This window comes from Hypomesus nipponensis, chromosome 17 (genome assembly GCF_054491055.1).
Source record: "Hypomesus nipponensis isolate SF chromosome 17, ASM5449105v1, whole genome shotgun sequence".
NCBI lineage: Eukaryota > Metazoa > Chordata > Actinopteri > Osmeriformes > Osmeridae > Hypomesus > Hypomesus nipponensis.
The window spans coordinates 21085794-21109245 of record NC_140377.1 but is presented as its reverse complement, the minus strand read 5'-3'; the positions used below and the strand labels follow the sequence as shown (position 1 = coordinate 21109245).

At 50.1% G+C, this 23452-nt stretch overlaps 4 protein-coding genes and 1 long non-coding RNA gene across 9 annotated transcripts in view; 3 read left to right on the top strand and 2 right to left on the bottom strand.

Moving 5' to 3' along the window:
* The window catches only part of smg1 (SMG1 nonsense mediated mRNA decay associated PI3K related kinase), a 39110-nt gene extending 31956 nt beyond the window's left edge, over window positions 1-7154 (top strand). The window contains exons 51-64 of the mRNA XM_084677221.1: window positions 23-252; window positions 539-695; window positions 1184-1373; window positions 1903-2186; window positions 2457-2666; window positions 2850-2981; window positions 3567-3719; window positions 4006-4185; window positions 4312-4539; window positions 4781-4992; window positions 5163-5263; window positions 5425-5604; window positions 5805-5911; window positions 6742-7154. Coding sequence (XP_084533347.1) covers window positions 23-252; window positions 539-695; window positions 1184-1373; window positions 1903-2186; window positions 2457-2666; window positions 2850-2981; window positions 3567-3719; window positions 4006-4185; window positions 4312-4539; window positions 4781-4992; window positions 5163-5263; window positions 5425-5604; window positions 5805-5911; window positions 6742-6819 — 2442 coding nt within the window. The 3' untranslated portion in view covers window positions 6820-7154. The remainder of the gene's footprint in view (window positions 1-22; window positions 253-538; window positions 696-1183; window positions 1374-1902; window positions 2187-2456; window positions 2667-2849; window positions 2982-3566; window positions 3720-4005; window positions 4186-4311; window positions 4540-4780; window positions 4993-5162; window positions 5264-5424; window positions 5605-5804; window positions 5912-6741) is intronic.
* A 2139-nt stretch (window positions 7155-9293) lies between these two features.
* arl6ip1 (ARL6 interacting reticulophagy regulator 1) lies at window positions 9294-17744 on the top strand. The gene is made up of 6 exons (XM_084677697.1): window positions 9294-9476; window positions 11325-11458; window positions 12753-12872; window positions 13829-13946; window positions 14641-14725; window positions 16703-17744. Exons 1-6 carry the CDS (start codon window positions 9441-9443, stop codon window positions 16819-16821), a joined length of 612 nt encoding a protein of 203 aa, XP_084533823.1. The 5' UTR covers window positions 9294-9440; the 3' UTR covers window positions 16822-17744.
* Window positions 17745-18122: 378 nt separating this feature from the next.
* Window positions 18123-20402, bottom strand: LOC146253998 (uncharacterized). 2 transcript variants are annotated; one of them, XM_084677695.1, is made up of 5 exons: window positions 20345-20402; window positions 19708-19935; window positions 19235-19399; window positions 18542-18743; window positions 18123-18435 (listed from the first exon to the last, which is right to left on the bottom strand). In XM_084677695.1, exons 2-5 carry the CDS (start codon window positions 19921-19923, stop codon window positions 18326-18328), a joined length of 693 nt encoding a protein of 230 aa, XP_084533821.1. In that variant the 5' UTR covers window positions 19924-19935; window positions 20345-20402; the 3' UTR covers window positions 18123-18325. The 2 variants fall into 2 exon arrangements, with proteins under 2 accessions (XP_084533821.1, XP_084533822.1); XM_084677696.1 differs by lacking the exon at window positions 20345-20402 and adding an exon at window positions 20303-20343.
* A 364-nt stretch (window positions 20403-20766) lies between these two features.
* Window positions 20767-22992, top strand: LOC146253996 (uncharacterized). Of its 4 annotated transcripts, none has more exons than XR_014731763.1 (5): window positions 20767-20905; window positions 21085-21140; window positions 22212-22405; window positions 22561-22613; window positions 22761-22992. It is a non-coding gene; the product is annotated as an uncharacterized LOC146253996 (long non-coding RNA). The 4 variants fall into 4 exon arrangements; XR_014731762.1 differs by having other exon boundaries at window positions 21085-21222; XR_014731761.1 differs by having other exon boundaries at window positions 21085-21264.
* On the bottom strand, window positions 21302-22986 carry LOC146253997 (beta-galactoside-binding lectin-like). The gene is made up of 3 exons (XM_084677699.1): window positions 22835-22986; window positions 22193-22367; window positions 21302-22042 (listed from the first exon to the last, which is right to left on the bottom strand). The coding sequence occupies exons 1-3, from the start codon at window positions 22903-22905 to the stop codon at window positions 21884-21886; spliced, it is 405 nt and encodes a 134-aa protein (XP_084533825.1). The 5' UTR covers window positions 22906-22986; the 3' UTR covers window positions 21302-21883.
* Window positions 22993-23452: the final 460 nt, after the last annotated feature.

Sequence of the window (23452 nt, the reverse complement as noted above, 5' to 3'; positions counted from 1 at the left end):
CTCTCTCTCTCCCCGCTCCCAGGAGCTGAACACCAACTTCCGTCAGATCATCTTCCCCGAGGCTCTGCGCTGCATGCTGAAGGTCGAGCCCACCCTGGAGGCCATGCTGTCTGAGCTGGACCTGCTGGTGGAGCAGAGCTCTGACGGGGTCTCCCTGCAGGGGCTGGCCGACGCCCTGCACGCCCACCTGGACAGCGCCACCATGGGCCTGGAGGAGGACGACGACAGCGGGCACTGCCTCCACGTCACCAGGTAGAGAATATAGTATCGACTTAACTGTCTTGCTGCTGTTAGCTAGCCAGCTACTTCTAAAAGGGGAGTCAGGTGGCTGAGCGGTTAGGGAATCGGGATTGTAATCAGAAGGTTGCCGGTTCGATTCCCGGCTGTGCAAAATGACGTTGTGTCCTTGGGTAAGGCACTGCACCCTATTTGCCTCGGGGGAATGTCCCTGTACTTACTGTAAGTCGCTCTGGATAAGAGCGTCTGCTAAATGACTAAATGTAAATGTAAGAGGCTGACCCGTGTGCGCCCCCCCCAGGCTGCTTAGGGCCCAGTACTCTGAGCTGATCCAGCCCCGCTCCCTGGACCGGCCCGGCCACGACACGCCCAAGATGTCGGCCGGACAGATGCTGCTGGTGGCCTTCGACGGCATGTTCGCCCAGCTGGAGGCGGCCTTCGGACAGCTCACCGAGAAGGTACCTCCCTCCCCCTCCCTCTCCTTCCCTCCCTCCCCCTTGCCTCCCTCTGTCCCCCCTCCCTCCTTCCCTCCCTCCCTCACTAAAGCTTAGCACCCTGCTGATCTCGACCTTAATCCAGCCTTTCTCAGTCCTGGTCCTCAGGGTCCCCTGTCATGGGTGTTTTAGATCAGGGCTCTTTAACCCAGGGCTCATGCCCCTTCATGCCCTGCATGTCTTTCGATGTTTCCCTGCTCCAACACGCCTGATTCTAGTAAATCAGGCTCCTGCTGAGCTTGATCTAACGGCCCAATCGTTTGACTGAGGTGTGTTGGAATAGGGAAACATCGAAAAGGAGCAGGGTTGAGAACGACTGCCCGAAACGCCCTCCTGCCCTCTCCCTGAGATTGCTTCACTTGACCTTCTTCGGGCGGCATGACAAAGGGGCTTATATGCGAGTCATTTTTGCTTCTTCTCCTCCTAATGAACGAAATAATGCTCCTCTGTAGCTGGCGTCCCTGGAGGTGCCGTCGGCGTGGCGCAAGGTGGACGTGCTGTGGGAGGCGCGTGCTGCCCAGGCCCACCTACTGGACAGCCCCGCCCAGCGGCACGTCCTGGAGGAGGTGTTCTTCATCGCCAGGCTACAGACCATCAGGGACTTCTTCAGGCTCTGCTGCTCCTTCGCCCAGACGCTCGCAGGTACAGACTCTCTCTCTCTCTCTCTCTCTCTCCCTCTCTCCACACCGAGCCTTTAGTCTCTCTCTCCCTCTCTCCACACCGAGCCTTTAGTCTCTCTCTCCCTCTCTCCACACCGAGCCTTTAGTCTCTCTCTCCCTCTCTCCACACCGAGCCTTTAGTCTCTCTCTCCCTCTCTCCACACCGAGCCTTTAGTCTCTCTCTCCCTCTCTCCACACCGAGCCTTTAGTCTCTCTCTCCCCCCCTCCCCCTCTTGACTCGGTCTATTCACACGAACAGGACGATCCTGTTTATTTCATTAAATATCGCTAATTCGCTATATTTGTAGTGTCCCCCCCTTTTGGTATGTCTTACTGTACATACTTTTGTTTGGATGAAGATGCTCGATCCCCCCATGTTGAATGTGTAAAATACAATCATGTTTTTCATGGCAAAGTCATTTATAATCTGTATCACATTGGATCAACTCTCTTAAGGCGGGGGGAAGGTTTAACCGGAGCAGTGAACCATCCCCTAACATCTCCCCTCCCAGGCACCTGCCCCCCTGCAGGGGAGGAGCCCGGCCCCCCCAACGGGCCCGTGGGCCTGGGGAAGCCCCTGTTCCGGGGGCCCCCGGCGGGGGCGGCGGCGGGGGCGGTGGTGAGCGAGGAGCAGATGAGCCGGCCCATCAAGGCCTTCACGGCCGAGTTTGTGCGTCAGATGCTGATGGGGCTGCCCACCCAGGCGCTGGGCCTGGCCCTGTGCAGCGCCCTCTCCGGCCTGGGCCTGGACCTCATCAGCCAGGTGGAGGCCAAGGACTTTGGGGCCGAGGGCAAGGTCAGTCACAGGAAGACCGCGCCAGGCAGAAATCGCTTTCTTTAAATGTTTTGTTTTTTTCCGCCGATTCTGTTTTTTTTGTCTTTTTAGCTTTGTTGCTTGATGTATTTTATTTTATTTTTTATAATAATAATAATTATATATATATATATATTATTTTTTATTTTATTTTGGGGGGGATGGGTTGTGCATATTGTGGCGCTTCGAGGGCTAGGTCACTCCTCTCCAAGGATGGACCAGAGACTGACGTCCCCATCTCCCCCCCCCCAGGTGAGCCTGGACGAGCTGTGTAAGAAGGCGGTGGAGCAGGGCATGGCGGGGGGCCGGCTGTCCCAGCTGCTGCTGAACCGGGCCACCGTCCTGGCCTCGTCCTACGACGCCGCCTGGAAGAAGCTGGACATGGTGCGGCGGCTGGAGGCCGGCCTGGACGCAGCCAAGCTCAGCCTGCAGAGGACGCAGCTGCACATCGCCATGTTCCAGGTGCGCTGGGGAGGCGTGGGCCTGGGATCAACGTCCAGCCTTGTGACCTGGGCCCCGTCTGCTAAACGGCTTGGCCCGGGGCCCAGGTCTGACTGGCACCGATCGGCCGGTGTTTCACCACTAATCCCTCAAGGTCGGCACAGTTGTGTTCACGGTGTGTGTGTGTGTGTTTGTGTGTCTTAGTGGCAACACGAGGACATCCTGGGCCCTCAGCCCATGAGCGTGAGCCCCCCTCCTCGCTCCATCATCCTCAGCAGCATGAAGAAGAAGATGTACAAGCTGAGCCAGGACGAGGCGGCCATCGCCGCCGTGCAGGTGAGGCCCTGCTCACACCACACCACGGCCCCTCTGGATCAGCCTGGTCCTCGGGGACACCCCCCTGGTCCTCGGGGACACCCCCTGGTCTGCATGTTCTAGATGTTTCCCCTGCTCCAACACACCTGATTCAGATGAACGGGTCATGTAGCTCAGCAGAAGCCTGGTGACGACCCGTTCATCGGAATCAGGTGCGTTGGAGCAGGAGAAACATCTAGAACATGCAGGACCAGGGGGTCCCTGAGGACCAGGGATGAAGAACACTGCTGCTCGTGGACTGGGCTGTGTTCAGACGGCCTTGTCTTGGAGTTGGAGATGGTTAACGGGGCAACTGATGTTGTCTGTTTTAGGTATATGTGCTTCATGTTTTGGCTACCCGCAATGTTTTTGGGTTATCTTGTTGTTATCAGTGACCTATGCACCTTGTAAAGCTCTCTTGGAAGTCGCTTTGGATAAAAGCGTCTACTAAATGAATAAATGTAAATACGTCTGCCAGTGCAGTGTTGGGAGCTGGTGCTTGTGTTAGGTCTGCTAGTTGGCTATGAGGCCCTCCCTGAGCAGGATGCCGTGTCCCGCCCCCCTCAGGAGAAGCTGGCGGCGCTGGAGGCCAGCATCGAGCAGCGCCTCAAGTGGGCCGGAGGAGCCAACCCCGCCCTGGCGCCCGTGCTGCAGGACTTTGAGCAGACCATCAGCGAGCGGCGCGCCCTGGTGGCCCGGGAGAGCCAGCGCACCAGCCAGGTAGGACGCGCACACACGCGCACCTTACAGCTCAGAGTTTGGGTTAGGCCGCAATCAAACCGTCCTTACCTGAAGTCCACTCTGTATACATGCCGGTCGTCTGTTATAGAGGCACATCTTTCATTCTGTGGCTTCCAAAAGGCAACCACACCATTCTGTTGGGGTGAACTTAAATAGGTGGCACCTCACATTAGCTAGCAGATGTCTGTAACAGTAGCGTTGAGCGCACGCTCCCACGGTAACGGCATCCGCGACCCCCCCCCCGGTTGGCTGTGGTCCCGCGCAGGTGACCTTCCTGTGCTCCACCATCCTGAGCTTCGAGGGGCTGCGCACGCGGACGCCCGAGGCCCTCAGCATGGACGCCGCTCTCTTCGAGCTGCTCAAGCGCTGCCAGCAGACCTGCTCCTACGCCGCCCAGTTCAACACCAGCGTGTCCCCCCTGGAGCTGCAGCTGCTGCACCGGCTGGTGAGGCGAAACGAGTGCACCCAAACTCCCACCACCACCACCACAACAGTCCACTTTGACTGCGCTCAACAGTACAGCCGGGGGGGAAACGACTCTCCTAACCCCGAGCGATCTTCCCACCCCCAGGGCCCGGCCTTGGACCTGCCCATCGGCAGCCCCGATTGGCTGGCGTGCGCCCAGAAGCAGCTGGCCCAGGAGCTGTGCTCCCAGCGGGCGGCGCAGGCGGAGCGCGAGCAGCAGCTGGAGGCGGCGGGCGAGGCCCAGCAGCTGCTGGTGGACGCCATCAAGGGCATCCTGTCCAGCCACAACCGCCAGCTGGCCGACGTCAAGCACCTGCTGAGGGCCATGGCCAAGGTACGCACGTCGCGCGCGCTGGCACGGCCGCGCTGTCGAACCTAACGCACACCAATGATTAGCCATTGAATATACGTAGTATGAAGTAGCGCTTGTAGCGGATGGCAGTTTACCGCGGGTTATGCATAACCCCCTGCTCGTCACAGCTATTGTGTTTACGCGCTCCCCCACACATGGGGGGGGGGGCCCAGTCTGCGCCTCACCCGTAACTGGCTGTCGCCCCCCCTCCCCCGCCCCCCAGGACGAGGAGAACGCGCTGGCGGAGGGCGAGGACGTGCCCTACGAGGGCAGCGTGCGGCAGTTCCTGTCCGAGTACAAGGCGTGGCAGGACAACATGCAGATGGTGCTGTTCACCGTGGTGCAGGCCTCGGGCCAGCCGCGCTGCCCCGACCAGCTGGAGCTGCTGCAGGAGATCCCCGCCACGCTGAAGGAGCTGCACGCCCAGAGCCAGAGGTGAGGACGAGGGGGACACGCTCACATGCGTAGCCAGTGTCGAAGTTGTCTACAGGGCTAAATATTTGCCCACCTTGGGCATGGCACATGGCATGTTTCTCCGGATGTACCAACGAGTTGACTGGTTTAATCGGGCGTGCGCTCACCTCATGCTCTCCTCCTCCCTGCAGCGTGTACAATGGCCTGGTGGGCTTTGCGTCTCCCCTGGTGACCGAGAGGGCCGGCGACTGTGCCAGCCCCACCTCCACAGCTCAGAGCAGCTTCGCCGCCGGTGCGTCACCACGGCGAACACCACGCCCGACAGATGACTGTGTACACGCACAGCATGATGTGACCTTGGGTTGTGTTCAATGGATGTTTTAATGTTCTCTCCCTGCCTCTCTCTCTGCCCCTCTCTGCCTCTCGCTCTCTGCCCCTCTCTCATGCCACCAGCTGTGCGATGCACCGGCGCCAAGACCCAGCCAGACTCCATGTCCCAGAATGCCCGCAAGCCCCTCCTGCCCCGTAACCTAGGCACCCCCGCGGACACCCCGCCCAGCACGCTGATTCTGACCACCAAAGGCATGAACCCCAGCCCCAAGCGGGCCGTAAGGGACCCCAAGACGGGACGAGGTACGTCCCGCCCCAACCCCCGGGTCAAACCCCCGGGTCACACCATGCCCACCAGTAGTTGCTGACTTATGGCTGAGCTGACGTTACGAACTTTCAAGAACTGCATTTCCTCGACTTCTTGTGATCGTGTGCACGTGAGGAATGTTGGGTGTCTGGTGGTTGAAGTTGGACTAAATGCGTTTTGTTGCTTGTGGTCCCAGCTGTCCAGGAGAGGAACTCGTATGCGGTGAGCGTGTGGAAGAGGGTGAAGGCCAAGCTGGAGGGTCGGGATGTAGACCCCAACCGGAGGATGAGCGTCACGGAGCAGGTAGAACTGACACCCACACACAGTCACTCTCACCCTCTAAGACACCGAGATGAACAGATACAAGACTCCCACCAAACGTCTGACCATAACGAACCGTATTGAGTAGAGCTCGACCGGCTGATATTATCGTCCGATATTAGGCATTTTCCAAACTATCGGTATTTATTATGGCCGATAAATTAATATTATTTGTTTTATTATTGTGTTTTTGTTCAAAGGACTTTAAGTTTCATATCTTACGTTTGTATTTTATAGATTTTATTTATCAAAACTTTAATATATTTTTATGTTCCTCTGTTCTGACAATAAAACAAACAAGTTTATTTTTAAACTGCATTATCATATAATTTTAGTCAGCAAATGATAACAGGTATCAGATGGCTGAGCGGTTAGGGAATCAGGCTAATAATCAGAAGGTTGCCGGTTCAATTCTGGCCGTGTCAATTGACATTGTGTCCTTGGGCAAGGCCACTTCAGCCTACTTGCCTCAGAATGTCCCTGTACTTACTGTAAGTTGCTCTAAATAAGAATGTCTGCAAAAAAAATGACTAAATGTAAAGCACAATTACGTAATGTTTGGAAAATCAGTTTGCTTTTTTGCGTTTTTCTGGATTTTAAAAATATTTTTTATATCAGCTTATATCGGAATATCAGATTTTTTAAACGACAAATATTGGCATTGGCCTTAAAAATCCTTTAAGTCAGGCTCTAGTATTTACTTGGATGTTGTCTTAGTAGAGGCTACAAAAAGGGGGTTTCAGAAATGTTCCCTGTCTTCCCCTGGGGGGGGGGGAATAAAGATTAATCTTTCTTTGCATGTCCCTTCTTAGGTGGACTACGTCATCAAGGAGGCCACCAACATGGACAACCTGGCCCAGTTATACGAGGGCTGGACAGCCTGGGTGTGAATGGGGACGCCGCTTGATCTCATTGGTCCAGCGCCGGGTTAGACATCCAACCAGAATCCACCAGGGTCTGGGGCGAGCTGCGCAGCACCCAATGTGCCGCAACCAATAGGGGGAAGGCTGGGGAGGGCGGACGCCTAGACCACCCACCCCCCCCCTCCACTTCTGGGGCCCACCTGGGGATCCCGTGGCAACCGCTGCAACCACCACCGTCTCCCCCCACCCCCCCCTCCCCTTCCCCAGGGCGATCCAGCTGACCCAACGCTAGTGGGGGGGGTTTTGCACCCGTATCCCAATACGGTGTTTGAAGATGGGGGAGCTGTCCAGGACGGGGGATGGGGGAGGGCGGGGCGGGGGGGGGGGTAGGGGTTGACGAAAGCACCCCCTCCTCCCTGCTTTGAACCAACGCTTTCCCCACCCCCCCACCCCTGAGATCCATCATCCACGGTCCGCTCAGGATTGCCCCAGTTGATAAAACAAACAGACACGACTGTCCTGCATCAGGGGGATTGAGCAAGGAAACGGGACAACCTTATGTGGACACAGGCCGAGCCTTGTAAACATTGTCTACCTTTAAGAGCAAAGATGATTAGTCTGGACCTTGGAAGGCAGACATGGGCAGTGATCCAAGAGGCTTCCCAGGAGCCAGTTGTCTGTTCCCGTTTTTCTGTACGCTTTCCCTGTTGGTAAAGTTATTCTGATAAGGCCAGTGGCAGGTCTACGTGTGATGTGATTGGGCGGTGTGGTGTGGTTGGGAGAATCCATAAGCTCAATGGACCCCATCTTGAAGCCTGAGAGAAATTGTATTTGCAGGAGGAAAAGACGGTGGGATCAACTTTCTCCTCAAACATTTATTATAAGGATGAGAAAAAAAATAAACTACTTATTTTACACTTTCCGAATGTTTATCGCACCAAATTTCACTAATTGTCAGGAAATGGAGATTCACTGTCATGTGTTTTTGAATGTCTTTGGCACTGCATATGATGTGCTTCAAGTTAACAGAACATACCGTCTGAAGTTCAATTTTTGGGTTGATTTCGGAACCGGACTAAGGGACACAATGGACTGTGTGGAGAGAGGAGAGATTGAGGGAATCCTTTTTCATATCTTTTTTTCTTAACTGTGCAGCTTTAATCTTTTGTGTCGTAGGTTTTTCTCCTGACCCTTCTTTGAGAATAACCTTTAGAATAGATTGCTGCCTTTTTTGACTTGCCTGTACGAAGCTTCAACTCTCCCAATATGTAACCCCCTCCCCTTCCCAAGCTTGCGTTTTACTAATCTTGACTTTCTAGTTTTACATTTTTAGTAGGAGAAATGCTTTAAGAAATAGTGATGTTTCGGTGGTGGTGCAAACTGTTATTTCTTAAGATTTTATTCGTTTCTGTTTGATGCCAAATAAACTTGGATTTAAAACGACATTCTTTTTCGCCCCCCCCCCAACCAGTTTGTGCGATTGGAAACTTGTGTATATTATTCTGTACACTCATCACAATGTGTGCATAGGGCTGTCACGATAACTACTTTTACTTGTGCAATATATTGCGCCAAAATTAATTGCGATAAACGATAATGTTCCCACACCGGAGCTGAAGATTGCAGCTTTGAAACCAAGTCAATTTTTACTTGTTCTTCCTAACTAGCTCTAGATGTCACGAAACAACACTTTATAACAGTGAGTTCACGCCTTCTCTCCGCTCTGTGTGTGTGTGGAGAGGCTAATCCCGCCTTCGCTTTCGACACAGAAAGCAGAACAAGATGACTGAGGCAGCGGGATCGAGTAAAATGTTGGTGACATTCGTTAACATTCTTATTTAAAAATTAATATAATCATTATTTATTATAAAAATAATCAGTTGCAATATATCGCTGCACCAAAAATTATTGCGTTTATTTCCATATACCGTGCAATAAGTCAATATATTGACTATCACGACAGGCCTGTGTGCACCTTCCTGCCACAGTTAATTCCTTGTGTGAACGTACATAGCGCATAAAACTGATTCTGACGAGCACAGCTTGGTGTACATGAGCACATGGGTGTATCGAGTCCTATTTTGGAGCCCCCCAAAAGTTTCATTAGCCCCCTCCCCCCCAATTTATAATCTAAATGTGTTAATTTATATTCCTAAAACCCACTAGAGGACACTATTTACAACGATATTTTCAAACATTTCTTCTGGGGGAACATGCCCCCAGACCCCCTTAGTTTTGCTGGGTCACAGGAAAAATAATAGGTTTTATCTAGGGGCTTGGCCCCCCCAAAAGTGGAAACCTAGATTCGCCCCTGCACGAGCAAATCATAAAATACTTCAACTCGCTAAACTGGAGCACGATTTAGCCCCGACAAAACAAATGTATATTATAGACATTTAATAATTGACAGGTCTTGACAGGTTCCGGTTGATAACGGAACTGTACGAACTACATTTCCCATAAAGCCTGACACCGTGACGTATTTCGTTTTGATATAAAAACATTCTGCCGTTCGACCGTTAGTTATGAACTGCAGAGAGAGGCAAGGGAAGGAGGAGTAAGTGTTGTACTCTGCGACGTTTTAAACTGAACAAAGACATTTAAAGACATTTGACGAAACATTTTGTAGGCTGCCACCACTGCTAGCTATGGCTGAAGGAGACAACAAAAGCGCTAATGTACTGGTAAGTCTCAACGGAATGCTTAGACTATGCTAGCTCTAGCTACCTAGTACGGCAGGGTTTGAGTTAGCTAGTCTAGGTTGGCTGGCAACTAGGTAGCTAGTATTTATTTTTTATCAACGATACATTAAGTACTGGTACTATAAAAACAGTGTATATAACGCTACAGTACGGTCCAGCGTGACTATTTGACTGCGCAGAGCTTTGTTCGCTCGGATGTGTTGGAAGGGACATTGTGAACTGCAAACAGCTAGCTAGGCTAGTCTGTACTTTACAGTACCTAACAACAGGGTTCCGTTAGCCAGCTACTGTATCCACCTTTCTAGCTTGGGGATTAACCAGTGTGAGAATCTTGCTCAACAACAACCATTAGCGAGCTAAATCGTTAATCTGGCCATCTGTTAAATTGGCATATCGCGTCAAGATACCAACTTGTTAGTTAGCAATGGCGTGTATTCATTTGTGTATGTACTAATTGATTGATAACTCCTTACTGTAGCTACAGTCATTAGATTGCTCTACCATTGAAATTTCCATTAAATGGGGTGTATCTGTAACGTCTATTTCATGTTGTGTACAAATGTAACTATATAGCCTCGTTGGGGCTGAAACTGAAGTGGGCGTTAACGTCGTCTTTACTGTATTTGGCAATGCTGGGTTCTTTTTGCAATAAAATTAGTTGTTGAAGCCGTTGTCTTGAATAAAAACTAGCCAGTCACTAATTACACGTGACCCTCAGTTGACTGTCTGCTAGGCTAGGTTATTACTGTTTATCTAGATGCTTTCTAGGTTGATGGGTGAGTTAAGTAACCCGTCACGGTCACAGTGCAAACAGTAGTGGCCTGGTGCTATACGTCAGCTAACTAGTTAGCAATGCTGGGCCTGGCCATCTCGTACAGGTGCTATAGACAACCCATCAGATAAATAACGATGAGAATGTGCATGTTTGCTTGTCATGTTTTTTAATCTGGCTTCTTAGTTGTATTTGTTAGGCTTGACGCCTCCCGGCGAAACGTTAACATTTTAGGCAGCCTCAAACCAGAACGCGACCCAATTCTAAAATATACAGTTGGCACTAGCTAAACGCTTTCAAAGTCGAAAAATACGAGTGATTCGATATTTTGTTCCAGTACAATTCAAGCGTGGGCAGATGGATGTATGGCTCGCTTGTATCCATTTTAGTCGTGATGAGCAGTGCGTCACTAGAAACCCTTGTCCTTGGCCAAAAAACAGCTGAGAAAACGATCCGTGCTTTGCCGGTACAGACAGTGCGGGATTCTTTAACAACCCGTACCTCAATGGAACCTCTGTGCACCCGTCTCTAGGCCTCTTTGAACCCTGTCCATGTCTTGAGATGATTTGAAAGGTAGTCACGGTGGCTAGAAAGCTACTGTGAACAGTTTTAAAGGGTACAGATGTCGCAGTTTGAAATATGGAACGTTATGCAAATATGTCTTCTCAGGCAGAGTCATGCCTTATCTGTTCTTGCCACTGTCAAAGGGCGTGTCACCCGCCTTGAAATGTAGGCTACTCTTTCACACACTGGGTAGGCCCATGTCCTTAGTCATGTCGGTCTCAGGGTTTGATCAAGCCTCAGGTGAATTGTGTGCCTTTTTTGAGAGACTTTTCCGCCAAAGAGGGAAAAACAAAGTGCACAGACTCATTCCAGTTCGCTTTTAATCGTGAACACAAGCGTGTAGTAGGCCGACCTGTGATTGCGGGGGTCAGACGTAAGGTGTGGGCTAGTCTACAGCAATGGGCAAACGTTCTGTGTGAGCTGGGATGGGCCCCTCCCATCTCCTGGCATGGCTATCCAGTCTTTGTGTTCCGTGTGTGCGTGTCTGCGTCCAGGCCCACGAGACGGCCCAGCTGGAGGAGCAGCTGCAGGGCTGGGGGGAGGTGATCCTGGCCGGGGACCGGGTGGTGCGCTGGGAGAAGCCCTGGTTCCCTGCCGTCCTGATGGGGGCCACCACTGTCCTCTTCACGTGAGTACCTCACTCACTCACCTGCCTCATGCTCTGACTCCGAAACGTGACCAACACCACCTTTACAAACACCACCTTTACAAACCCCACTGTAACCAGCTACGCCACTGAAAAGCCAGCTCTTCGATGGCGCGGATGGGTGATATTTATATTGAGGAGTGAGTTTACCCAGTTCAACTCAGATACACATGGATACACAACTATAGGAACCACTTTCTCTCGGTACCTGAGCAGTTATGTAATACTAGCTCAGTGGGAGAGCTCTTGACAACAGATCAGGAAGTTGCAGCTTGTATGCTGCTTTGGATGAGTGACAACATAACAATAAGTGTTCGTCACTGGTCTGACGGTGCTTGGTTTGTGCCTCGGTCACACCCTGGACCCTAATGATGACTCACACTTCCTGTAAATGGTTTGAGGGAACATGGCGGAGGGCTATTCATTATTCAGAGTACGCAAACATACTGGTCGACACGGCCTTGGTCACTAGGTTTTATGTTGCTGATCTTTTGCTGTCTACATTAACCTCATTTGGCAAAGGACTGTTACGAGGTTTAGTTGAGTTACCCATGTTTGTACCCAGTAAACGTTAAATGCAAATGATCTTCAGTATAGGCTCTCCTAAAGGAACATGTTGTTGGAGGGGAAGCATAATAGGCATGAACACACACACACACACACCATTCTAAAACGCCCCTCACCTGTGTCCCCTCTCCTTAAGCAGCAGTAGTTGTGAGGGAGCCTGCCTCCAGTCTAACCCCACTCTGCCCTCACCTGTGTCCCCTCTCCTTAAGCAGCAGTAGTTGTGAGGGAGCCTGCCTCCAGTCTAACCCCACTCTGCCCTTCCCTGTGTCCCCTCTCCTTAAGCAGCAGTAGTTGTGAGGGAGCCTGCCTCCAGTCTAACCCCACTCTGCCCTCCCCTGTGTCCCCTCTCCTTAAGCAGCAGTAGTTGTGAGGGAGCCTGCCTCCAGTCTAACCCCACTCTGCCCTCCCCTGTGTCCCCTCTCCTTAAGCAGCAGTAGTTGTGAGGGAGCCTGCCTCCAGTCTAACCCCACTCTGCCCTCCCCTGTGTCCCCTCTCCTTAAGCAGCAGTAGTTGTGAGGGAGCCTGCCTCCAGTCTAACCCCACTCTGCCCTCCCCTGTGTCCCCTCTCCTTAAGCAGCAGTAGTTGTGAGGGAGCCTGCCTCCAGTCTAACCCCACTCTGCCCTCCCCTGTGTCCCCTCTCCTTAAGCAGCAGTAGTTGTGAGGGAGCCTGCCTCCAGTCTAACCCCACTCTGCCCTCCCCTCCCCCAGGCTCATCTACTACCTGGACCCCTCCGTGTTGACTGGGCTGTCCGGCTCCGTCATGCTGCTGTGTCTGGCTGACTACCTGGTGCCCACCCTCGCCCCGCGCGTCTTCGGCTCCAACCAGTGGTGAGGGAGACTATCTTTCTGTTTCTCTGTCCCTCTCTCCTTCTTTCTACCTCTATAACTCTCTCCAACTCCCTCTGCTTCTTCCAGCACCCCGTCTCACACGCACCCCGTCTCACACGCACCCCGTCTCACACGCACCCCGTCTCACACGCACCCCGTCTCACACGCACCCCGTCTCACACGCACCCCGTCTCACACGCACCCCGTCTCACACGCACCCCGTCTCACACGCACCCCGTCTCACACGCACCCCGTCTCACACAATAAGGCAATGGTCCGACTGCCTGAAATAAGCACTGAAGACCAAGGAGGAAATGAAGGTCACGTCCTTAACGCTACAGACGCATTTATCCTCTGGTCTGAGTCCCACTGCCAAGTCATGACCCATGTTATACACACCCTGACCTGCTCTGCTCTTTTATTATCACATGATATGCGATCAGATGGAATGCTTGCTGAGCAAGTCAAGTAGATACATAGTTGGGTGCTCTTATTACTGAAGCAGTCACCATTGGCAGACGGTTCGTTCCGTAGCATGACTTTGCACCGTGTCGTGTTTGTTACGCTATGTGCTCGAGGCTGTTCTGAGTCTTCAGATGTGACCAACAAGTAAGAAAGTGGGCCTGTGACTTTGAGCACACGAGAAACTGGTCCATGCTTGTTGGGGCTTGTAGTAGGTGACATCAAACTGTAGATGTTGCCTTTTTAAGATGAGCTCGGCAAACAAGTCTGTTCCGTGTAGCTTAAGACTGCACAAACGTCTTAAATTGTGCAAGAATGTAGCTCAATACCGCAACGTCGCCGTGATGAAACGCGTAGCCAGAATTTTGGTCCCAACAAATGTTGTACTGTTTGCCATTAGAGACCACGGGTGTTTGTTTTTTTAAACTGGGATTAAAAAGAACAAAAAAAACCTTCATCTCCACCTGACCGTGTGTCCTTCCCTCCCTCCACAGGACCACCGAGCAACAGCAGCGCTTCCACGAGATCTGCGGCAACCTGGTGAAGACCCAGCGCCGCGTCCTGGGCTGGTGGAAACGCCTCTTCGCCCTGAAGGAGGAGAAGCCCAAGATGGTACGCCGTGGTCACGGTCGCCGCGCCCGGCAGCTTCCACCCGGGTTCTTTCACCGCAAGGGTTTGAGGGGTTCCACCCATACCCCCCCCTCCCACCACCATACATGTGATCTTGTCACTGGCGACTTTGATTCCAGAAGGCAAATGAAATTCCCCGTTCAAAGAGGCCTCCGCTCGGATAGATGGGCTCAAAAGGCATCGCGTTACAGGTTCTCGTCTGGATGAAGGGCCCTCCTGGGATCTCGTTCCCAGTCGCTGTTAAAGCTGCGCCAGCCCTTCAGTTCCCGTTGCTGTGTCTCCTAGTGGCGGCAGCAGCAGCAGCTCTCTCCGGGCTGCAGATAAATATGGCCCCAGTCAGCTGACCGTCCCCAGCCTGCCGCTCCATTTAGCTCGTCATTAACCCGGTTACGGTCGCCGCCGCCACGCGGCCTGCAGGCAGAGCCAGCTTTAGCAAACCCTCTGCCTTTAGAAAGACACGACATCTGAAAACGGTCCTCGGTCACAAATGCGTTCCGACGCATGGCACAATGACGTTAAGCGTCTTTTTAGAAAGGCCAGAAGTACGTTGTGGCCTTAGTGTAACGTTGGGGCCAGTGCCTGGCTGCGCTTTGGTTCAGCCTAGAATAGATTGAGTTTAAATTAGCAGCGTCTCCCTAGTGATGTTGATTGTGACGGTCCCCCTCTCTACCCACAGTACTTTGCGTCGGTGATCAGCAGCCTGCTGGCGGTGGCCTGGATTGGGCAGCAGGTCCACAACCTGTTCCTCACCTACCTGATTGGTGCGTATGAAGATTCACGTGTCACACACACACACACACACATTGGTTTTGATGGCTCTTGCCAGCTATTAAGTCAGTGCCTCTCGTGTCAGCTTAACTTAATTTTTCACTTTGATACGTCATGCTCATTAAGCCTTGTTGTTTTTTGGGGGGAGGGTGGTGAATGGTTAAGTAGGGCGAGGCGGTGACGTAGGACACCTCCTATATGGCTCCTTTGTGTCACATTGTACAGGCAGAGGCAAGCCTAGACCGATAGTGCCCTAAACCTGATCTGAATGAACCGAATGAGTCAAACGGAAGGATTGGGGTGAAAGGTTAAGCCACAAAACCCAATGGTGGCTACTCAAAAGTTGTTTAATGGTTAGAATCACTTTGATCTCATTTTTGTCATTGGTTTCCTTAAGACAAGTCACATCTGACTCGAGTCACCTCTGAACATCAAACCCAAACTGTTTCCGCACTCTGCTGTAGTGTCAAGAGTCTGCAGTGTTTGTAGCAGGAGGTGTGGCTGGTCGGAAGTGCTGGTTAGTTTCACGTCCTGTTTCACAAGCCTGCCAGGGAGCCTATTTTGTGAGCTTACTACGAGCAAGGCCAATAATGGAGTTCACCGTGTCAGTGACATCACCTTTCCCCAAAACAGTTGGCACTTTTTCCAAGAAATATCAAAGTGAAGTGGATCCATTCGTTTGGAGAAATACCTGAAGGTTCATGAAGCAGTTCTCAATGGAGACTGCAATGCAAACTAATGGAGCATGTCATGGGGACAGCTTTGATGAAAACTGTGGAGACAGGGCTGTTTGGTTATACATTGAAAACTTAAACGTTTTTTTTTTTTACGTTTTACTTAAAACGTAAAAGGATACTCAAAGATTATACATTGAGTGTTTTTTTATTTTTTTTTACTTTTAGTCATTTATCAGACCCTTGGACAGTTGGATATTATCTTGAATGAGAGAGAATCGGCTGTTAGCACAGGTAGCATCTCAGGAGTCAACATCAGGCCAGGAAGGCTAACTGTGGGAGTTGGGATCATTTTAACAAGAATAGAGTAGTACTGCATTGATAGGTGGAGAGACATTGCACTGTTACATCCTGTTCATGGGCACAAAACAGACCTTTAAAAAAAATAGCATCTTGATTCAGTCACTACAACATGCCTTGTTAGTGCATAACTTGGCGTGCATGTTCTCTGGATGGAAGCCAGCTCTGTGGGTTGAGCAGGGTACATGGATGTCTAGCCAGTTAGGATGCCTCGAACAGGCTGATTACAGCAGGTAAGAAGGAAACTAGTCAGACTGGTTGTCTGAACCGACACCGGGGGTCTATAAACTATGTGGTAGGTATGTGCATAGTATCCCCCATGAGCCACTACACGCTTTGGAAGAAAACAAATGTATTCCTCCCACATTGCCTATGAATCCTGTTTATTTCAGTCCTCATTAGCGTTTTATTTTATACTCACCAGTACTGATGACATTAATTGGTTAGTCAGTAGGTGGCTAAAGTTCACAGGACAGATGGGGGCAGTTGTGTAGGGATTGACCTTGTACATCATATTGGATGTGTAGTCTTTCCCCTCACACCGCATTAGCCTGAATTACATCTGTTAGTTGGTGTTGCGCAACTGCCATATGAATTCTCTAGTGTTACAGCTTCATGAGGAATTGGCAGCACAACCCTGCAGATGTTTACTAGGCCCACCCTTGGTGCTCTCTTATCTTATGGAAAACAAAAGCTGTAGCTAAATTGCTGCTGTAAAGCCGTCTTGCTCTGAGTTCATGACTGTTCCATCCTTGGGATTCTCCACAGCCAGCAACATCTTGAGTGTTCAGCTTGATCCTTGCTTCAGGTGTTGATGTCTGAGAGATCACGGGTGATCACGCGTCACATTTGAAAGGGACCTGACTGTACTTCCTGTGTGACCTGACTGTACTTCCTGTGTGACCTGACTGTACTTCCTGTGTGACCCCCCCCCAGTGAGCTTCCTGTTGCTGCTGCCTGGCCTCAACCAGCACGGGGTCATCAGCAAGTACGCCGGCATGGCCAAGAGGGAGATCAACAAGCTGCTGAAACAGAAGGAGAAGAAGAACGAGTGAAGGGGGAACGAGGAGGGGAGGAGACGGGTTGATGGAGGAGAGGATTGGAACCAAGGGTGCTTTACACCTCATCTGCAGCCGAGCAAGACCATTTTCAAACTCCGAAGAACTCTCTTCGCCTCTCTTGGAAGCCGTTCTCCTTACGAAATGGGGGGGGGGGAGGGGAGTGTCCAACTCCCACTCATCATGCAGTGTACACAAGGGCATGGGGGGGGTTTAATCATTGGTTTCTCACCATGTCAGCAGTCACGTTGCTTAGATCACACTGGTGAAGTGGGCGAGCACACACACAAACACAGTATGTTCTCTGTTTCTTAGACCCGTATGATTTAAGCCACTGAGTCATTCTTTGGCATTCTCGTTTTGTTCAACCTGAAAAACAAACTACTGAGTAAACATTTTGTTGTGAAATTGCGTAACGCCTCGACACCTCAACACAGAACGTCTTCACCGTCTTCGAGTGAAGAATTATCGCTTCGTAGCCTTCTCAGTTGTTTCTGAAAACGATGACGGACGCACAAGTCACCCCTTTTCTTCTTATTATCCTCCCCCCCCCCCCTGCATCTCATTTGTTAGCATTGCTCTGAAAGCATAAAACAAAACTTTATTCGAGAGATGGGCAGACCTATTCCCTGCGGTGTCAATGTCAGGTTGTTAACTGTTAAGTAGGCCTACTGCTGTAACGCTGCTAGCTGGCCCCTCTGTAGCCCCTTGCTTCTCTCCTACCCTGGTCTGGCCCTCTATTCAGGGGGGAGTTGTAAATACACCTGTCCTTATTTCCTTTCTTCAACATTTTCCTGTCTGTTGTTTTTTTGTGTGTTTTTGCTGTCTTGCCGTAGATATCTTCTTTTTTGAACTCTGTTTTCCCGTCATTTCACATGTTTTGGAGATCTCACAGAGAATAAAGTCTTGATTCAAACCAGGCGGCGACTTCACTTTTCTGTCTACAAAGAATACGAGAGAAATCTGTTCAAGGGACGTCTTTATTTACAAATCGTTTCCTGACCAAAATGCAAATGTGTGATTTTTAAAAGGGCTTGTTTGACTCCCATGACAGTTGCCTTAGTGTTGATCTTGCATCATTCCACAGTTCCCACTTTTCAAACACGACTAGCCCCAGCACATTTCTACTTCTCTTTTAAAGCCTACAATGTTCCTCATGGTGGCAACGTTAATACCGTACACGGCTCCAGGGCAGTTAGACGTGTCATTTCGAAAAGGAGATGTGGTTGAATGCCAGAGACGTGCACAAACACTTCAAGCGTTTGAAAGCCTGGAGGCTGACAGACTGTACATTTCACTTCTCAGGACCAAAGGTATTTTATTCAGTGAAGGAGCAACGTCTGAGATGAAGAGGAGCACAATTGAAGGTCAAGGGAATCAGAGGAGGTGGTCTGTTTTCGGAGTTGAAGAAACTTTTAGTTTCTGCGTTGCTCCTGTGTCCAGCACGATGAACAGTCAGGTGGTTTGGCCTGATTCTACAACAGCTCGTGTGTGTGGGGGTTCACGTGAGTCGATAGGCGCAGCAGTCGGTTTCCCAGCGCCGCGCAGCCCACAGGACTCTGTCCCCGGACCTCCTCGTCTTCACAGGAACACCCTGGCCTCTCGCTTCCCCTGCAGCACACACACCAGCTGTTACTTCCCGTGTGTGTGTGTGTGTGTGTGAGAGCTCCCGTTGAGTGAGTAGATATGTTGGTGTATGCGTAGCGCGAGTGTTTACCTGTGACGATGTCGTGCTGATGCCACAGGGTGGGCCTCCCCATACACCTCTGGGATGGGCGGGGCGGCTCCACACACGCGTGCTCACTCCGATAGGTGGTCCAGTAACAGGTGGGCTCGCGGGGGTTGGTGACGGCCATCATAGCCACGCCCTCCCGGTTCCGCGACCCGTTGCTCCGACCCAGACCGTGCAGGACGTCGGGCTAGAGAGGGGGGAGGGACGGGGACAACGTTGGTCAGGTGGGATTCTGGAGTGGAGAGGAAGGAATGTGCCACGCTCAGCTGATGGAGACACCTGGCTAATCAGGACCCGGACGAACACAACTGGGTGAGCTCATCGGCTTGATATGTACGGCAAAACAGCCTTTTCAAGTCATTTGAACTAAATGGGGTCAGTTTTGGGAGACGGGGACAGTGAGAAGAGAAAACAAGCAGGTGATGAGAAAGAGGAGGAAGTGGGGAAGAGACGACAGGAAAACAGAGACAGCCACAAACTGGAGGCTGTTTTAGGAGACCTCCGAAAATACGTCTACAGTGCCCTCTACTGTTCAACGAGAGTAATGTGGCTGTGAAGAGCGCTGACGCAGCAGGGATTCAGAGAAAGGCAGGCCAGTGCTCACACATCTCCAACAGCTCTCTCCTCAATCAAGTTTGAAAGCGGCAGACTGGATCGACCAGCTGTGGCCTCACACACCGGCAAGACGTCTTTGGGACTGTGCACCGATCTGCTGTGCGTCTGTGGCCGGCTGGTCGACGGCGCGTTGCTCAGGTCCAGCTGGGCTGAGTGCTGGGAGGCGCACGAAGGATCTCTGGGGAAGAAGAGGAGCACCTGTCCGTTGTCCGACCTGCCTGAGTAGCTCTGACCAACGGAGGAGGAGAAAAGAGAAGGTGGGGGCGGAGCCTGGAGGGGGCGGAGCCTGGAGGGAGTCGCTCACATAGTGGTTTCAAGGAATTGTTGACGTATCAAAGCACGGCATTCTAAAGGCATTAATCACTCACAGATACCAAACACAGTGAGAGCAAACTACTGTGTACTATAGGTTGTTATAGCACGTTACAAAATAGCCTCCATCTTACACCTCGAGACGGATCCTTAAAGGGCTGCTGTTAAAGGCTTGAGGGACTATGTGTGAGGGAGTGTGTGTGTGTGTCCGATCTACTCCCGACCTGAGAGTGTGTGGTGGTGTAGCAGGTGCCAGACGTCTGGTCTCCCAGGCTCAGGGTGGTCTGGTGCATCAGACGCCCGTGTCTCGGGCCCACAGCCCTGGGCTGCCCTCCGGCCTGACTGGGTCCCCTCCCCTCATCGCTGGCCGAGGACGCTCGACCGACCGCTCCGCTCTGGTCCGAGCCCCTCACCACGGCTCTCTGCGCGTCCACAGACATGGTGGTGTGTCACTGTAACACACACACACACACACACACACACACACACACACACACACACACACACACACACACACACACACACACACACACACACACACACACACTGGGGCTGTTGGAATACTCCTCCCTCCATGATATCACTGATCTACAAGGATGGGGTTGGTGAGAGGGTGTACTCCTCTGCACACAGGGGCTCATCCTGTCACATTAGATCAGTGATTCTTCAGCAAAGAGGGCAGGAAATATTGTATTATCTTATATAAGTGAAAAAAGCTGAAAGTCAATCAAGAGACATGATCAAATAATGAACTCAATTATTACTATCACTGAATTAACAACAGTACTGTAGCATATTACTGTGTAACCGTTAACATACATGCATTGACATAAAGTCCACACACTACTGTCTTCTACTTACAGTCAGAAATATTTGAGCAGCTTCACCACCCTTCTGTTGTACTGCAGTTCTAGCCATTGTTGAGTTGTTGTTATGGTTACAAGCAAACAAAAGCAAAATAGACCACCATAGTAACAGCGAACTAACTACAAGACAGGGAATACCATAACAATTTTAAAAGGGATATTTTGGGCTTGATGGAATATATGAATATAATTAAATATTGTAATATAATTTTGAAACAAAATGGGGTAGAGAAGGGAGAGAGAGTGAGATGGGCAGCATCTATCTAGTGTTCGGCATCTAAGGAGTGTCAATTATTCATATGATTGAAGAAGAAATTATAATTCACTTAAGCCTGAGTTCTTCAGTGTGGCCTAGTATGGTCCACTAGGGATACTTTAATCAAATTCTACATTTACTATGGGTAGACTCTGTCTCTACATGGAATGTGACTGACTGCCTAGTATGTTCTGAAATCAAAGAGTCTTAGAGCATAATTAAAGTGAAAAGTCTGTTCACTGTTGCTGCTTCTAATGAAGGAAAAGAATGTTGGGGGAAAATTGCCGACTGTGTGAATGCGTAAGTCAATGGAGACACCGGGGAGGGGTGAAGAGTGACGACACACAAGCAGGGTGAAACAGACCAAGAACGTGTCTCAATAGTGTTGCTGCTCTTTCCTTGCTGCTCATTCTTTCTACCTTAAACAACATCGAGGTTGCCCACTGGCCACTTTCACCTGTTCACCTCTGTCTGACCAGGAGAGGAAACCACCACCAACTATTGAGAAGCACCCGGCCCCGGGCAGTGGACCTGGGTAACTATTGAGACGCACCCGGCCCCAGGCAGTGGACCTGGGTAACTATTGAGACGCACCCCGCCCCGGGCAGTGGACCTGGGTAACTATTGAGACGCACCCCGGCCCCGGGCAGTGGACCTGGGTAACTATTGAGACGCACCCGGCCCCGGGCAGTGGACCTGGGTAGCAGCAGTCCCCACATAGAGCAGGCTACAGTGAGGCTCTACATATGAGGCTCTCATAAAATTACATAGTAATTAATGAACACTTCATGTCACTGTATAACCAAGTACAGCATTAAATATGATGAAATGTCAGTAGCATCAGAAACAATCGAATCATCGAAGCAAAGTATTTGTTTATTGTGTTTACTGGAATACAGTCAGACCATATGATTGTTATAGTTATTAACCCGTGGATAACAAGTGAAACATCTTTGGAAGTTAACTAACTTTGATATTGAATCAATTCTTAATTGTCAGAATAGTAAAAACATTTTGAATACAAGACTGGGCAGTGATCTTGATTAGGGAAGACACAGCTGTTCTGATCACATCATATTATACCAGTCCTCGTAGGCCTAGTCTGGCTAGTGCTTAAGTCATTTTGCAAATCAAACACAAACAAGAGTTAAATATTTAATGACTGGAACTAAATCTTTTAATCATAACAGTTATTAAGTTCAATAGCATTAAAGGAGGGTCTAGAAGCCAATAAGCAGCCAAAATATATTTTGGCTTCTAAAGAAGATTGTCTTCAACTCATCCTGATTGGTCTATGATTTCAATCCCATGAACCTTGACCTCATTTGCCATGAATATGTAGTTATACTTCTCGTATCCATGGCGATTGACGAGTTTGTGCTCAGATTCATCAGGAAGGGTGATCAAGAACTGTTCCTTTGTGAAGGTGATGGATACCTAAGAACAAGAGAAAGCTATTGTGCATTTCTGTTAAAAACATTTGCTTGGTGATTTTATATTTCGTGATCTTATCTCCTAATGGGGTTGCAGTAGTAATTATCTGCCACTAGAGGCTGCTATAGGAATACATTCTAGGTTGTGCCTCACTTTGAACTTCTCTCCGTAGTTGAAGGGGAAGGCATTGACAATTATGTCGTCCTTATGCCATTTCCCTGAATGGCAGGAGTTGAACACCACCTTCTTCTGCGTATCTCCAAAATCAAAGCGGACGTCCATGTGCACAGCGATGTCGTCCACGCTGTGACCAACGTTGATGGAAAATCTATTGAAAGTGAAAACATTAAGGAGGCCAACATCATGGTTGTAATCGGTTGTACATTCTTCAATATGTGCCAATGCTGAACCAGTCTGTTATGTCTTGTAAACTTTTGTACACAGTCAAATTTGAATGCTTAAGATTGATTGAAAAGCACACAGCAGGGGTATTAACAAACTCCTTTTTTCCTTTTTCATAGAATCTCTTCACCATGACTAAGTTTGAATACGACCAATTCTCTTCTGACCTCTGGTAGGCAGCTCCTTATTTTATATGACCCTTAATACACCAATCACATCTCTACAACCCTGTTGACCAATCACCATAAGGAATACAATAATCACCCCCAAAAAAAACGTTTTGAAAAATCTTTTCTTGGGTTTCCAAAACACCACACAGTCAAGGCTCATCACGGTGTACAAGCAGAGTCTGGGAGTCAGGTCAGCAACACATGTTGAACTTCAGTTACTCACCTATCGCCGTTTGGGTTGGGGACCCCTGTGACGGTCAGGACCTGTCCCACCTTGAAGGACAAGTTTGTCATCTCTAGGTGCTGCACGATAGGAAGAGAGAGAGACAGAGCAGTGTGTTGGTGTTTTTCGATTGTTAGGAATAAATCTGGCCACTGTCACGACTTCTTTTGGACTTCCGTTATTATTTACAATTACATTTATTCATTTAGCAGACGCTTTTATCCAAAGCGACTTCCAAGAGAGGGTTTTACAAAAGGGCATAGGTCACTGACTATAACAACGAGATAGCCCCAAACATTGCAGGTAGCCAAACATGAAGCATACATTGTGAAACCAAATAAGTCCCAAAGGGAAGAACAATAAGAGCATGCAGTATGACAAGTTACAATTAAACAGCAAGAACCTCAAAAGTGCAAGAGTGTACCTGTGGAAAAAGCAAGCAACAATAATATATTTCACAGCGATTACAATAATTTTAAGACTGTTACAACAAACCAACAAGAGCAACAAGTCTCTCAATAAGAGTCATTGTGATCCTGGGAGAAACTAACATCAGGTCCAGCCAAGCATTCCTAAGTACCGTTGTACTCCCGGAACAAGTGCGTCTTGAGCCTTTTT

Bases quoted from the DNA above. Each gene is read 5' to 3' on its own strand.
- LOC146253998 (XM_084677695.1), bottom strand. From the start codon at position 19,923: ATGTCTGTGGACGCGCAGAGAGCCGTGGTGAGGGGCTCGGACCAGAGC. The intron at 19,400-19,707 runs GTCGGGAGTAGA...TCCGTTGGTCAG, and splicing joins ACACCACCACACACTCTCAG to AGCTACTCAGGCAGGTCGGA. The intron at 18,744-19,234 runs GTGTGTGAGGCC...CCCCCTCTCTAG, and splicing joins GTCCCAAAGACGTCTTGCCG to CCCGACGTCCTGCACGGTCT.
- LOC146253997 (XM_084677699.1), bottom strand. From the start codon at position 22,905: ATGACAAACTTGTCCTTCAAGGTGGGACAGGTCCTGACCGTCACAGGG. The intron at 22,368-22,834 runs GTGAGTAACTGA...CACTTTCAATAG, and splicing joins CCCAACCCAAACGGCGATAG to ATTTTCCATCAACGTTGGTC. The intron at 22,043-22,192 runs GTGAGGCACAAC...TCTTGTTCTTAG, and splicing joins ACTACGGAGAGAAGTTCAAA to GTATCCATCACCTTCACAAA.
- arl6ip1 (XM_084677697.1), top strand. From the start codon at position 9,441: ATGGCTGAAGGAGACAACAAAAGCGCTAATGTACTG. The intron at 9,477-11,324 runs GTAAGTCTCAAC...GTCTGCGTCCAG, and splicing joins ACAAAAGCGCTAATGTACTG to GCCCACGAGACGGCCCAGCT. The intron at 11,459-12,752 runs GTGAGTACCTCA...CCCCTCCCCCAG, and splicing joins GCCACCACTGTCCTCTTCAC to GCTCATCTACTACCTGGACC.